The sequence below is a fragment of the Oryctolagus cuniculus genome, chromosome 11 (assembly GCF_051225735.1).
Source record: "Oryctolagus cuniculus isolate XC-2025 breed Fujian yellow rabbit chromosome 11, ASM5122573v1, whole genome shotgun sequence".
NCBI classification, from domain to species: Eukaryota; Metazoa; Chordata; class Mammalia; order Lagomorpha; family Leporidae; genus Oryctolagus; species Oryctolagus cuniculus.
Genome location: NC_142877.1, coordinates 117,055,049 through 117,066,348, shown reverse-complemented (window position 1 = coordinate 117,066,348; position 11,300 = coordinate 117,055,049). Strand labels below are relative to the sequence as shown.

Below are 11,300 nucleotides of genomic sequence, written 5' to 3'. Positions count from 1 at the left end.
TATAGGTTCAGACCATATAATTATTCATGAAATGATTTTTTTCCAATTGAGGCAATCTGACACATACACTACAAGTTAAAAATTAGAATATAAATTATTTTCTTCTAGATATATTTGTACAAACACATTCACAGCAGCACTAGTTACTGTAGCCAAGAGGAGGAAACCATCCAAATGTTCATCAAGAGATGAATGGATAAACAAAATATGATACACACACATAAACATAAACACACACACAGGTACTTTAAAAAGTTCATGGAAAAATGGAATTAAAAGATAAGCTTACTTTGCTGCAAAAGCACTTTGAATTTAATGGATAGGTTTTTCATATGATACATTTTCCATGAATTTTTTGAAGACTACTTATATATACAATGCAATTATCTTCAGCCTGCAAAAAAAAAAAAAAATCCTGTCATATGCTAGAACACAGATGAATCTTGAGGATATATACCAGGTGAAATAAAAGAGTTATTCAGAGACAAATAATATATGATTTACCTAAATATCTAAAGTAGTCAATTCAAAGAAACAGAAAGTAGAATGGCAGTTTCTGGGGGCCTGGGGTGGGAGGGAAAGAGGAAAAGTTTGATGGGAATGGAGTTTCAGATTTATAAGATAAAAAAATTCTGAGCATCTGTTTCACAGATTTGGCTGTATTTAACACCACTGCAAATTTAAAAATGGTTAAGATGGTATATTTTATGTAATGTGTAATTCACAACAATTTTAAAAAGAGCCAGTCTCATCCAGGATTCCTCAGAACTTTCTGGCTACAACATGTGTGGCAGAACATCAGTGAATCTTTTCAGATAGGAAGTTTTCTCCTTTTCTTGTAATTTGTACACAGGATCGACAGACACATTACTTTTTTTTTTTTTATTTTGGACAGGCAGAGTGTACAGTGAGAGAGAGAGAGACAGAGAGAAAGGCCTTCCTTTTCCATTGGTTCACCCACCAATGGCACCATGCTGATCCGAAGCCAGGAGCCTGGTGTTTCTCCTGGTCTCCCATGGGGTGCAGGGCCCAAGCACTTGGGCCATCCTCCACTGCACTCCCTGGCCACAGCAGAGAGCTGGCCTGGAAGAGGAGCAACCGGGACAGTATCTGGTGCCCTGACCGGGACTAGAACCTGGTGTGCCGGCGCCGCAGGCGGAGGATTAGTCTATTGAGCCAAGGCGCTGGCTAACAGACACATTACTTTTTTTTTTTTTTTAGGGACGAATAATTTTATTTAGGGAAAAAAACCAACAATGCAAAAACAGTCTCCTGATTTCCCTGACCCAAATACTGAGTAATTTGTTGGCTTTTTATAAAATATCCTCTATTGCTCAACTAAAAGTCGACACAGGCTCCTAAGGAATTACAGAAGCAAGTGTCAGTCAAGCCTCTAGGTTTGTGCTGGTTAACAGGAAGTAGACTTCAACACACTTTATTATTGCTGGTGATGTAGCCACCTTTCTTTAATCTCCTCAGGACATCTTTTCGCTTATAGTATGTTTTTAAATGTGGATCATGTAGACTTTTATAGCTAGTCTCCAAAAGTCGGCAGTAAGGATCAGTCAGGTTAAAATCATAAGAAGGTTGATAAAGCTTCTCACTTATATCTGTAGTGTAGAACACATTATGACTTCCAGGAATAATGGGCAGCTTGACCCCAAGAGGCAGATCCAACAAGTTACATGCTCCGACCTCTGGGAACAGGTTTCTCTGCAAGGCGGGGCCGCCTCGGATGCTACACTGCTCCTTTTCTTCATTTAGGCTACTAGCGGCCACCTTATTGGCGGCGGCTTCCGCAGTCTTGCAGCAGTTGCTGAGGTACAGTTCCATAGCCACCGTCAGCCCCCAAGGGGCTGGCGGCTGGGGTAGCCGACCGCCCTCAGCTGCCTTCACACTCAACGCTCAGATCCGTTCTGACAGACACATTACTTTAAAAATACCACTTATAGTCATTTTAGGGTCATGTTTTCATAAAAATAGATGAGTTACAAACACATCAGATTTCAAGCAACTGGTCTGAACTAAATATTTGCATGTATTTGTTCCTTTAAAACAATTTACCATGATTTCAATACAATTACTTCTTAGCTTCCTGTAATGATTTAATTTTCTGTGTAACCTCAATCTCTTATTTTTATTCACTGTCACTCATTCAACCGTATTTATTGAACACCTACTATATTTGTCAGGCAATGTTCTAGGAACCTGAGGTACAGCAGAGGATGAAAGTATCAGATGTCACAGTTTATAAACTTGAAACAGACATGAACAAATACTGAATAAAATATAATCTGTTAGTCATAGGTGCTAAGGGAACAAAAAGTAAAAGGGGATAGAAGTTGTGGGGTGTAGACTGTAATTTTAGCTGAAAGCCAGGGAAAGTGATGGTTTTAACAAGTGATAGAGTCAGCCACGTGGATAATTCCAAGCAGAGGGAATAGCAGGCTGCAAAAGGTATTTTTGAGGAAAACTGAGAATTTCTACTTATTTTGGGAGACAGTGACAGAGAAAGAGACAGAGACAGAGATCCCCAGCTTCCTACATGCTCTGGTCATTCCTCAAAATATGGAACTCAATCCAGGTTTCCCATGTGGGTGTCAGACCCCAAACCAATTGAGCCATCAGCTGCTGCCTGCCAGGGTATTATCAGCAGTATGCTGGAAGGAGGAGCAGAGCCCAGACTCTAACCCAAGCACTCCCATACGAGATGCTGGTATCTTATTGCTACACCAACCATAGTAAGCAGAGGACATCAAAAAGGTTCAAATGTAGAACTGAGACTCAGCTCACAGCATGCACGGTGGCAACCATGCAGGGGATAAGAAGTCACAAGACGTTTTTAAGAATGGGGTGACGGCCGGCGCCGTGGCTCAATAGGCTAATCCTCTGCCTTGTGGCGCCAGCACACCGGGTTCTAGTCCCGGTTGGGGCGCTGGATTCTGTCCTGGTTGCTCCCCTTCCAGGCCAGCTCTCTGCTGCGGCCCGGGAGTGCAGTGGAGGATGGCCCAAGTGCTTGGGCCCTGCACCCCATGGGAGACCAGGATAAGTACCTGGCTCCTGCCATCGGATCAGCGCGGTGCGCCGGCCGCGGCGGCCATTGGAGGGTGAACCAACGGCAAAGGAAGACCTTCCTCTCTGTCTCTCTCTCTCACTGTCCACTCTGCCTGTCAAAAAAAAAAAAAAAAAAAAAAGAAAAAGAAAAAGAATAAGAATGGGGTGACATAATCTATGTATACTTGTGGCTGTTGTTGTTGAAAACAGACTCAAAGTAAGAGGAAGAAGCAGGGAGGCAGAAGAGGTGGAAGCTACACTACAGACAAGAGATTACAGTACCCTGGGTGGTGGCAGCACAGGCCATACAGTCATCAAACTAGAGATACATTCTAAACACAGACAGGATCACTGCGAGACCGGATGCTGGCTTTGACAGGAGTCAGGGATGACAAGGCTTGTGGCACACCTGGCAATCAGATGAAGAAGCTGACAAGGGTGAGTATAGCAGGCGCTGAGCTTTGGTAAGGCTGCATTTGAGATATTTCAATTAATAAGCATTTATTAAGAATTCCTTGCATTGACTTGGATCCTGAATATGTTCAGTTATTGAATTTTTTATTTTTGGCAAAAACATTTAATGATCCTATTTTTTACTTTTATCTCTTAGAAGTATGATTACTGTATGATGTGAGCAAATAATCTAGCAGCACTAAAACCCAATTACTTTTAGCCAAATACCAACACAAAACTGGGAGCCAGAAATCTGTTTTTTAAATGACTGCCATAGTAAAGTGTGTGCTTTGTTTGTGTTGATTGATTTTAGTGGATTGGCAGATGGGAAGGAAAGGTCATTTATTCTCTAAGAGGCACTGGCAACAATTAGCATTTAGACTTTATTACCAGAAGATGAACTTATAGGGCAGGCACTTTGTGCAGTGGTTAAGACATCTGCAACCCTGCTTGAGAAATCTGCATTCCACTGGAGTACCCGGGTTTCAATAACCACTCCACTTCTGACTGCAGCTTCTCGCTAACGCGCACCCTGGAAGGCAGCAGGTGATGGCCCAAGTATTTGCATTCCTACCACTCATGTAGGAGACCTGGATTGAGTTCTGGCTTCAGCCTGGCCCAGTCCTTGGTGCTGCAGGAATTTTTTTTTTCAAGATTTTATTCATTTATCGGAGAGGTAAAGTTACAGAGAGAGGGAGACAGAGAGAAAGCTCTTCCACCGCTGGTTCACTCCCCAAATGGCCACAATGGCTGGAGCTGGGCTGAATCAAAGCCAGGAGCCTCTTTCAGGTCTTCCACGTAGGCACAGGGGCCCAAGCACGTGGGCCATCTTCTACTGCTTTTCCAGGCCACAGCAGAGAGCTGGATCGGAAGGATGCTGGCGCCTCAGGCAGAGGTTTAGCCCACTACACCCAGTACTGGCCCCCATGCTGTAGGAATTTGAAGAGGGAACTAGTGGATGAAGGATCTCTTCTATGGGGCTGGCATTGTAGCGTAACGGGTAAAGCCACCGCCCGCCTGCAACTCCCTATGTGGGTGATACGGGTGCCGGTTCCAGACCTAGCTGCTCCACTTCCAATCCACTTCCTGCTAAAAGCCTGGGAAAGCAGTGGAATATGGCCCAAGTGCTTGTCCCCTGCACCCATGTGGGAGACCCGGAAGAAGCTCCTGGCTCCTGGCTTCAGCCTGGCCCAGCCCTGGGTTGTTGCAGCTTTCTGGGGAGTGAACCAGTGGATAGAAGAACTCTCTCTCTCCCTCATTCTGTGACAAATACATAATCTTAAAAACAAAAAATAAACAAAAAAAAACCCCTCTGTCTCTATTGCTCTCTCCTCCATTTCTCTGCCTTTCAAAAAACTAAAGACATCAAACCAAAAACAAAATAAAAATCATAAAAGTTTAGGGTATTTTAAAAGCTACTTAGATAAAATGTGCCTTAGCAGTGTTTATGTTATCATGTCTGTGGTATTAGAGTTGAAAACACTGCATTTTCCCACAAAAGCAAACAAAAGCATAACCAATGCTTCAGAAAATTTAAGACTGCAGAGGGTGGCTGGTGCAATGGGGTAAGCAGGCACCTGTGATGCTGGCATCTCATATAAACATTGGTTCAAGACCCAGCTACACTGCTTCTGATTCCTGCTAATAATAAATCTTTTTTTAATACATGTATTTATTTATTTAAAAGGCAGAATTAGAGAGGGAGAGAGATTCCCACTTGTACCGGTTCACTTCCCAGATGGTTGTTAAGGGCCAGGGCTGGGGCTGGCCAAAGCCAGGAGCCAAGAGCTTCTTCAAAGTCTCCCACATGGGTTGCAGGGGCCAAACACTCGGGCCATCTTCCACTGCCTTTCCCAGGCACATTAGCAGGGAGCTGGATCGGAAGTGGAGAAGTTGGGACACAAATCGGTGCCCATATTGTACCACAACACTGATCCCCTCAAACTAAAAAAAAAAAAGAAAAAGAAAAAGAAAATTTAATACTAAAATGATATGCTCTCCAGTCCATTTTTTCACTCATAATAGAGACCTAAAAATTTACACCTAATCATTACTTAATAGCTTAAAATTCTTCAATGGTTTCCCATTGCTTAGAGAATATATTTTTTCTTAAAATAATAAACAAGGCCCTCCGTGAACTAACCACTAGCTTACCAACTTCATTTTCTATCACTTCTTCCCATAAATCTCATGCTTTAGTTAATTTTTCCAAACCATGCTCCAGGGATACCAGTTCAAGACTCACCACAGGGGCCGGTGCCGCGGCTCTCTAGGCTAATCCTCCACCTAGCGGTGCCGGCACACCAGGTTCTAGTCCCGGTCGGGGCGCCTGATTCTGTCCCGGTTGCCCCTCTTCCAGGCCAGCTCTCTGCTGTGGCCAGGGAGTGCAGGGGAGGATGGTCCAAGTCCTTGGGCCCTGCACCCCATGGGAGACCAGGATAAGCACCTGACTCCTGCCATCAGATCAGCGCGGTGCGCTGGCGCAGCGCGCAGGCCATGGCAGCCATTGGAGGGTGAACCAACGGCAAAAAGGAAGACCTTTCTCTCTGTCTCTCTCTCTCACTGTCCACTCTGCCTGTCAAAAAAAAAAAAAAAAAAAAAAAAAGACTCACCACAGAAAAGAGAATCCATGGTCAAATACATATTGCCAAATACATCTTCTCAGAGACTGAGAATTACACTGTTATGGACATTAAGAAACACAGTACTGCCCACACGTGGGTCCTTGTGGTGCAACACATATTTTAAAAACAAAAATCTCCAGCCACACCAATGGCTGCAACCCATAGATCAGCCGTTCTGTTTCAGTTCTGTGCCTCTGCAGATGTTCCCTCCACCAGGATAGCTCCTTTCCTCTAGTCTGCTTGCTAGAAGTCTTTCAAACTTCAGATTAACTTTCTGAGTTTTTTTTAATTGTTAATTTGAAAGGTAGCCAGACAGACATGGACTTGAGGCTTTCTAAATGACAAGCAAGGGATGGGCATTTGGCCTAGTGGTCAAGATGCCCACGTCCCACAGTGATTCTTCTGCCTCCTATTCCACATGCCTTTGATGCAGACTCTGGAAGGCAGCAGCTGACAGCCCAAGTAGCTGGGTCCTGCCACGCAGGTGCGAGACCTGGACTGAGTTCCCAGCTACATGCTGTAACCACGGCCGAGTTAGGCCTGTGCAGGCATTTGGGGAGTGAACTAGAGCATGCGGCTGTGTATGCTAGGGTTCTCACTCTCTGCCTCGATTATATAATTTCTTAAAAAAAAAAAAAGATGGCCAGCGCCACGGCTCACTAGGCTAATCCTCCGCCTTGCGGCACCGGCACACCGGGTTCTAGTCCCGGTCGGGGCGCCGGATTCTGTCCCGGTTGCCCCTCTTCCAGGCCAGCTCTCTGCTGTGGCCAGGGAGTGCAGTGGAGGATGGCCCAGGTGCTTGGGCCCTGCACCCCATGGGAGACCAGGATAAGCACCTGGCTCCTGGCTCCTGCCATCGGATCAGCGCGGTGCGCTGGCGCAGCGCACAGGCCATGGCGGCCATTGGAGGGTGAACCAACGGCAAAAAGGAAGACCTTTCTCTCTGTCTCTCTCTCTGTCCACTCTGCCTGTCTAAAAAAAAAAAAAAAAAAAAAAAAAAGGACTCCTGACTTATTAATTGTGATCCTGTTTCAGCTCCTCACTGGTAAAACAAGCACCTCTGCCCTTACTGGACTTATGACAATTTAAGACCTTCATTGAGTTTAAAAAGCTGATATATATTTTATGACATAAGAGGTTAAACTAGGGGCTGGCGTTATGGTCTAGCGGGTAAAGCCACCTGTGACACTGACATCCCATAGGGGCACCGGCTCACCTTCCAGTTGCTCCATTTCCAATCCAGCTCCCTGTTAATGGTCTGGGAAAACCAGCAGACGATAGCCCAAATGCCTGAGCCCCTGCTATCTATGTGGGAGACCTGGAAGAAGCTCCTGGCTCTTGGCTCCTGGCTCTGTCCTGGTCCAGCCCGGCCTAGCCCTGGCTGTTTGGCTCTCTGGGGAGTAAACCAGCAGATGGAAGATGCCTCCGTCTCTCCCTCTCTTCCGAATAAATAAAAAAAAAATCTTTTAATAAAAGAGGTTAAACTTGCTAATTCCACTGAAGCAAACAATACATATTTCAACTATTTGGGCGTGTATAACCAGTATCTAGTCCTAAGTCTCAATTACTCGGGTGCTGGACAAAGCCTCCTGAACTCCCCAAGTCAGAGGCACAGACAGCTGCAGGTGTGGCCTCTGCGGTGAGCGCGCAATCGCGCGGCTGCCTTTTCGCTGAATTCCACGCAGGCAGCTTCCCGCGGCCAATCTACAGAACGCAAGAGCAAGTCCGGCGCGCTGGACACTGGCTTTTATTCTTAGGGAGTGAGGAGGAGGTGGGTCCGTTTTTCCAGGACTCCGTATACACACGCACCAAGGGACACGGATTTGCTGTCCAATACCATATGCCTGTTACGGCCCCCTCCCAACCTGAAATCCGACCCCACGGCGGATCCGCCTGGAAGGTGGAAGATGCAGCTTCCACTCTCACCAGGTTAAACAGCACGCCTGGCAGAGGGCAGTCCCCCTTACTCCTCTCGTCTCCACAGACAGGGCGGCCCGGGAGTAGCTCTTGTGGGGAGGGCCTGTTCAGAGAGGCTTGGGTCTTGTGCGTGCTGAAGTCAACCCCGACGACGAACGGGATTTTACGTTGACTTCACCGAAACTGGAGCTCCCTGGCCTTAAGCAAGAGGCGACCACTGACTCAACGTGCGTGGGCCGCAGCATCTCGGGGAGACACTCCCCCTTTTCGGGGCTGGCACACGCTCGCAGTCACCGCAACGACAACGCACAAGCCCACCCTCTCCCAGGCGCAGGCGGGAACGCAGACGTCCGCAGAGAACGCACAGCGCGGGTTAGGAGCGGCGGGCCCCAGCAGAAGCGTCCGCAGACACCAGGGCCCGCCTGCGGCCAACCTGAATCCCCGTCTAGCGCGCCCCAGTTTCTCAGGGCCGGCACTACAGGGGACACCTTTTGGGAGGAGAGGTCTGACCTGAGAGGCCGCGAGCGCCGGCTATGGCGGGAACCAGCTTGGGAGCTGAGAGCAGCCAAGGCATGACGGTCTAGCCCACGCGTCAGGAGAAGAGGCCCAGCGCTCCGGGAAGCCGCCTGCAGCAGGGCCGCGTCGCCAGGAAACCAAGCCAACCGACCCGCCCCTTCCGGCGGGCGCCGTTCCTGCGGGCGTGCTGTGATGACGTCACGCCCCTCCTGGGGCCTTCGCTCTAGCCGGAAGGTCCGTTCTTCGGTCCTGGGGTCAGGCTCCACTTAATGCCCACGTCCCCAGAAGGTCGTATTCTGACAGACTGCCCGGAGGGGCCGTCTCCCGCTTCTTTGAAGGCACCCACGTAGGGAGTCGGCCTCTCCTGGGAGCCGGTTCAGAGGTGTGTGCGACGAGAGGCAGGCAACAGCACGAACACCCACACTTCTAGAAGGTTCTGAGCAGTGCGCAGCGGGTAGCAGCGAGCTAGCGAAGGACCCGGGGTCACGAGACCGTTGGGTGGGCGGAGCCGGCGGCCGGGGAGGTTCTAGTCTGTTCTGCCTCGCGGCAGCCGCCCCCCTACTAACGCGGTCACGTTGAGCCAGCGCCCGGGCCTGGAATCGGGGCCGCCAGCCGCCGCCCGCCGACCATGGATCCCCGCAAAGTGAACGAGCTCCGGGCCTTCGTGAAGTTATGTAAGCAGGACCCGAGCGTCCTGCACACGGAGGAGATGCGCTTCCTGAGAGAGTGGGTGGAGAGGTGAGAGCCGGGCCTGGGGTCGGACCGTTGGCGGCGGCGGCGGGCGGGCGCCCCTCGGCGTCGGGGTCCGGGTCCGGGCGCGGGCGGCGATTTGCCGGGCCCGAGGGAGAAGCCGGGGGTCCCGGCGGCGGGCAGCGCTGCGCCCCGACCACCTCCCCCCGCACCCCGAGGGTGGCCAGGCGTGCAGGCCATGGTCGCCAATGGACGCCAGTGGACGCCGGAGTCCTGGGCGTTGGGCGCCGGGCGCGGGTTTCCGTTTCTGCGGCTGCCGCGTTGGGTGGTGGTGGTCGTCGCCTCGCCGAGGTTCTGACTGCGTAGACGTGGTTACGCGCGGAGTCTGCCCCGTTAGCAAACGTGCGACCCGAGGCCCCCCCCCCCCCCCCCCCCGCCGAGACCAGAATGTTCCCACGATCTGTGCTTGGCTCCGCGCAGGGAATTCATTCCGCAGGCGCCGTGCCAGGCGCCGGGTGCGCGCGAGCGCAGGCGGAGGTGCGCGCTGGTGTGTGGAAGTGGCGGCCTGCACGCCGCGGGGTCTCCCGAGACGGGGCGCGGCGGGCGTCCGGGGACCCTGAAGAAGGCACCCGTCCGCCCAGGAGCGCCGGCAGCGGCCAAGCGTTTATTCCACGGGATTTCTGCTGTTGGAGGGGAAATGAACTTGCAGCCGCCCAGATATGGGGAGAGTATTTCAGCACGTCTGCTCCCTAAGGAGGAAACTTAGGTTAAAATCTCTGAATATTGTTTACGGTGGCTTCAGTTTTTTTTTTTTCCTCTTGAGAGATTTTTTTTTTTTTTTAGGTTTTTCTCCCTACCAAATTTCTACCTACTGTGAGGTTTTTACTCGTGTGGGAAGTTCTGAGAACACTTAAAATTTGTGACTGTAGGGACTCTGTCGTTAACAGCCTTGGACAAGAATCCTATTTCAGAAGCTCGGTGCTTCTCTGAAACCTGGCCAGTGGAAGTAATACCAGCCAGGAGCTCAGCGAGAGATTTTAGTCGTGTTTTCCTTTTTTTAATTAGTCGATCCAAAAGTGTCAGTACCTACTTGTTACAGGAAAGAGCCTATCCTTCATAAATTGTTCCTAAAATTTCAAATGAAATAGGTGTACACCACAGGAAGGCGTAATGGGGGGGGACATTGTGTTGGTGGTTGTCATGTTTTTCTCCGTTCCTACTAGAGAGGAATAGGGGACACTGAAGAAAAAACATTGAAACGTGCTGCCTGAGAACAGTGTGGTAGCTGGGCTGGAGTGATCATAGCCATGCGAAGAATTCCAACATAAGGCCTGCAGAGTGACTTATACGCTGCTCCTCCCCCAGAATGGCCATGCATCTTATTTTGTTTCCATTAATTCCAGTTTTTCGTTCTGGTTCCGTTTGTATTTTTGTTGTGGCATTCTAAATTGTTGGTTTAAGCATGGAGCAGAGCATCTTGGAAAAGGCGGCAGGCAGGCAGAAAGATCGGTCTTCATCCACCGGTTCGCTCCCCAGATGCCAGCAACAGCCTGGGCCGGGCCGGGCCGGGCGGAACCCAGGAGCCAGGACTCAGTCCCAGTGTCCGACATGTGGCAGGGAGCATCACCTGTGGCTTCCAGGGTGTGCATTAGCAGAAGTTGCACTAGAAAGCAGAGCTGGGACCAGAACCCAAGCACTTTGATACCGGATATGGGTGTCAGGGGTGTCCCAAGCTGTGTCTTAACGGCTTTCACTAAACTCCCTAAACTCCCGGTCCAGTGGTCTTATTTTAAATTTAAATTGACACATTAATCTTTGGTCCTAGATTTAAATTCAGGGGTGGGCATTTGGCCTGGCTGTGAAGATGCTGGCGCTGTGGCATAGTAGATAAAGCTGCTGCCTGCCGCACCAGCATCCCGAATGGCCGCCGGTTCCAGACCCAACTGCTCCACTACTGATCCAGCTCTCTGCCGTGGCCTGAGAAAGCAGTAGAAGATGGCCCTAGTCCTCGGGCTCGTGCACCCACGTGGGAGACCTGGAAGAAGC

At 49.8% G+C, this 11,300-nt stretch overlaps 2 protein-coding genes across 30 annotated transcripts in view; one reads left to right on the top strand and one right to left on the bottom strand.

The window, feature by feature from the left end:
• The window catches only part of XPNPEP3 (X-prolyl aminopeptidase 3), a 77,005-nt gene extending 67,941 nt beyond the window's left edge, over positions 1-9,064 (bottom strand). For 16 of the 21 annotated variants that reach the window (XR_016217036.1, XR_016217038.1, XR_016217037.1 and 13 more), the window contains exon 1: positions 8,559-9,064. Coding sequence is in view for 6 of the 21 variants with exons in the window: in XM_008275180.5 (XP_008273402.4) it covers positions 8,559-8,622 (64 nt within the window). In the remaining 15 variants the exon portion in view is untranslated. Of the gene's footprint in view, positions 1-289; positions 395-8,558 lie in introns of all 21 variants that reach the window. The other 5 variants (XR_016217042.1, XM_089308991.1, XM_051834048.3 and 2 more) reach the window with 4 other exon arrangements.
• A 33-nt stretch (positions 9,065-9,097) lies between these two features.
• Positions 9,098-11,300, top strand: part of ST13 (ST13 Hsp70 interacting protein) — a 34,017-nt gene continuing 31,814 nt past the window's right edge. For all 9 annotated transcript variants that reach the window (XR_016217044.1, XR_016217043.1, XM_089308998.1 and 6 more), the window contains exon 1: positions 9,098-9,302. Coding sequence is in view for 7 of the 9 variants with exons in the window: in XM_089308998.1 (XP_089165124.1) it covers positions 9,193-9,302 (110 nt within the window). In the remaining 2 variants the exon portion in view is untranslated. The remainder of the gene's footprint in view (positions 9,303-11,300) is intronic.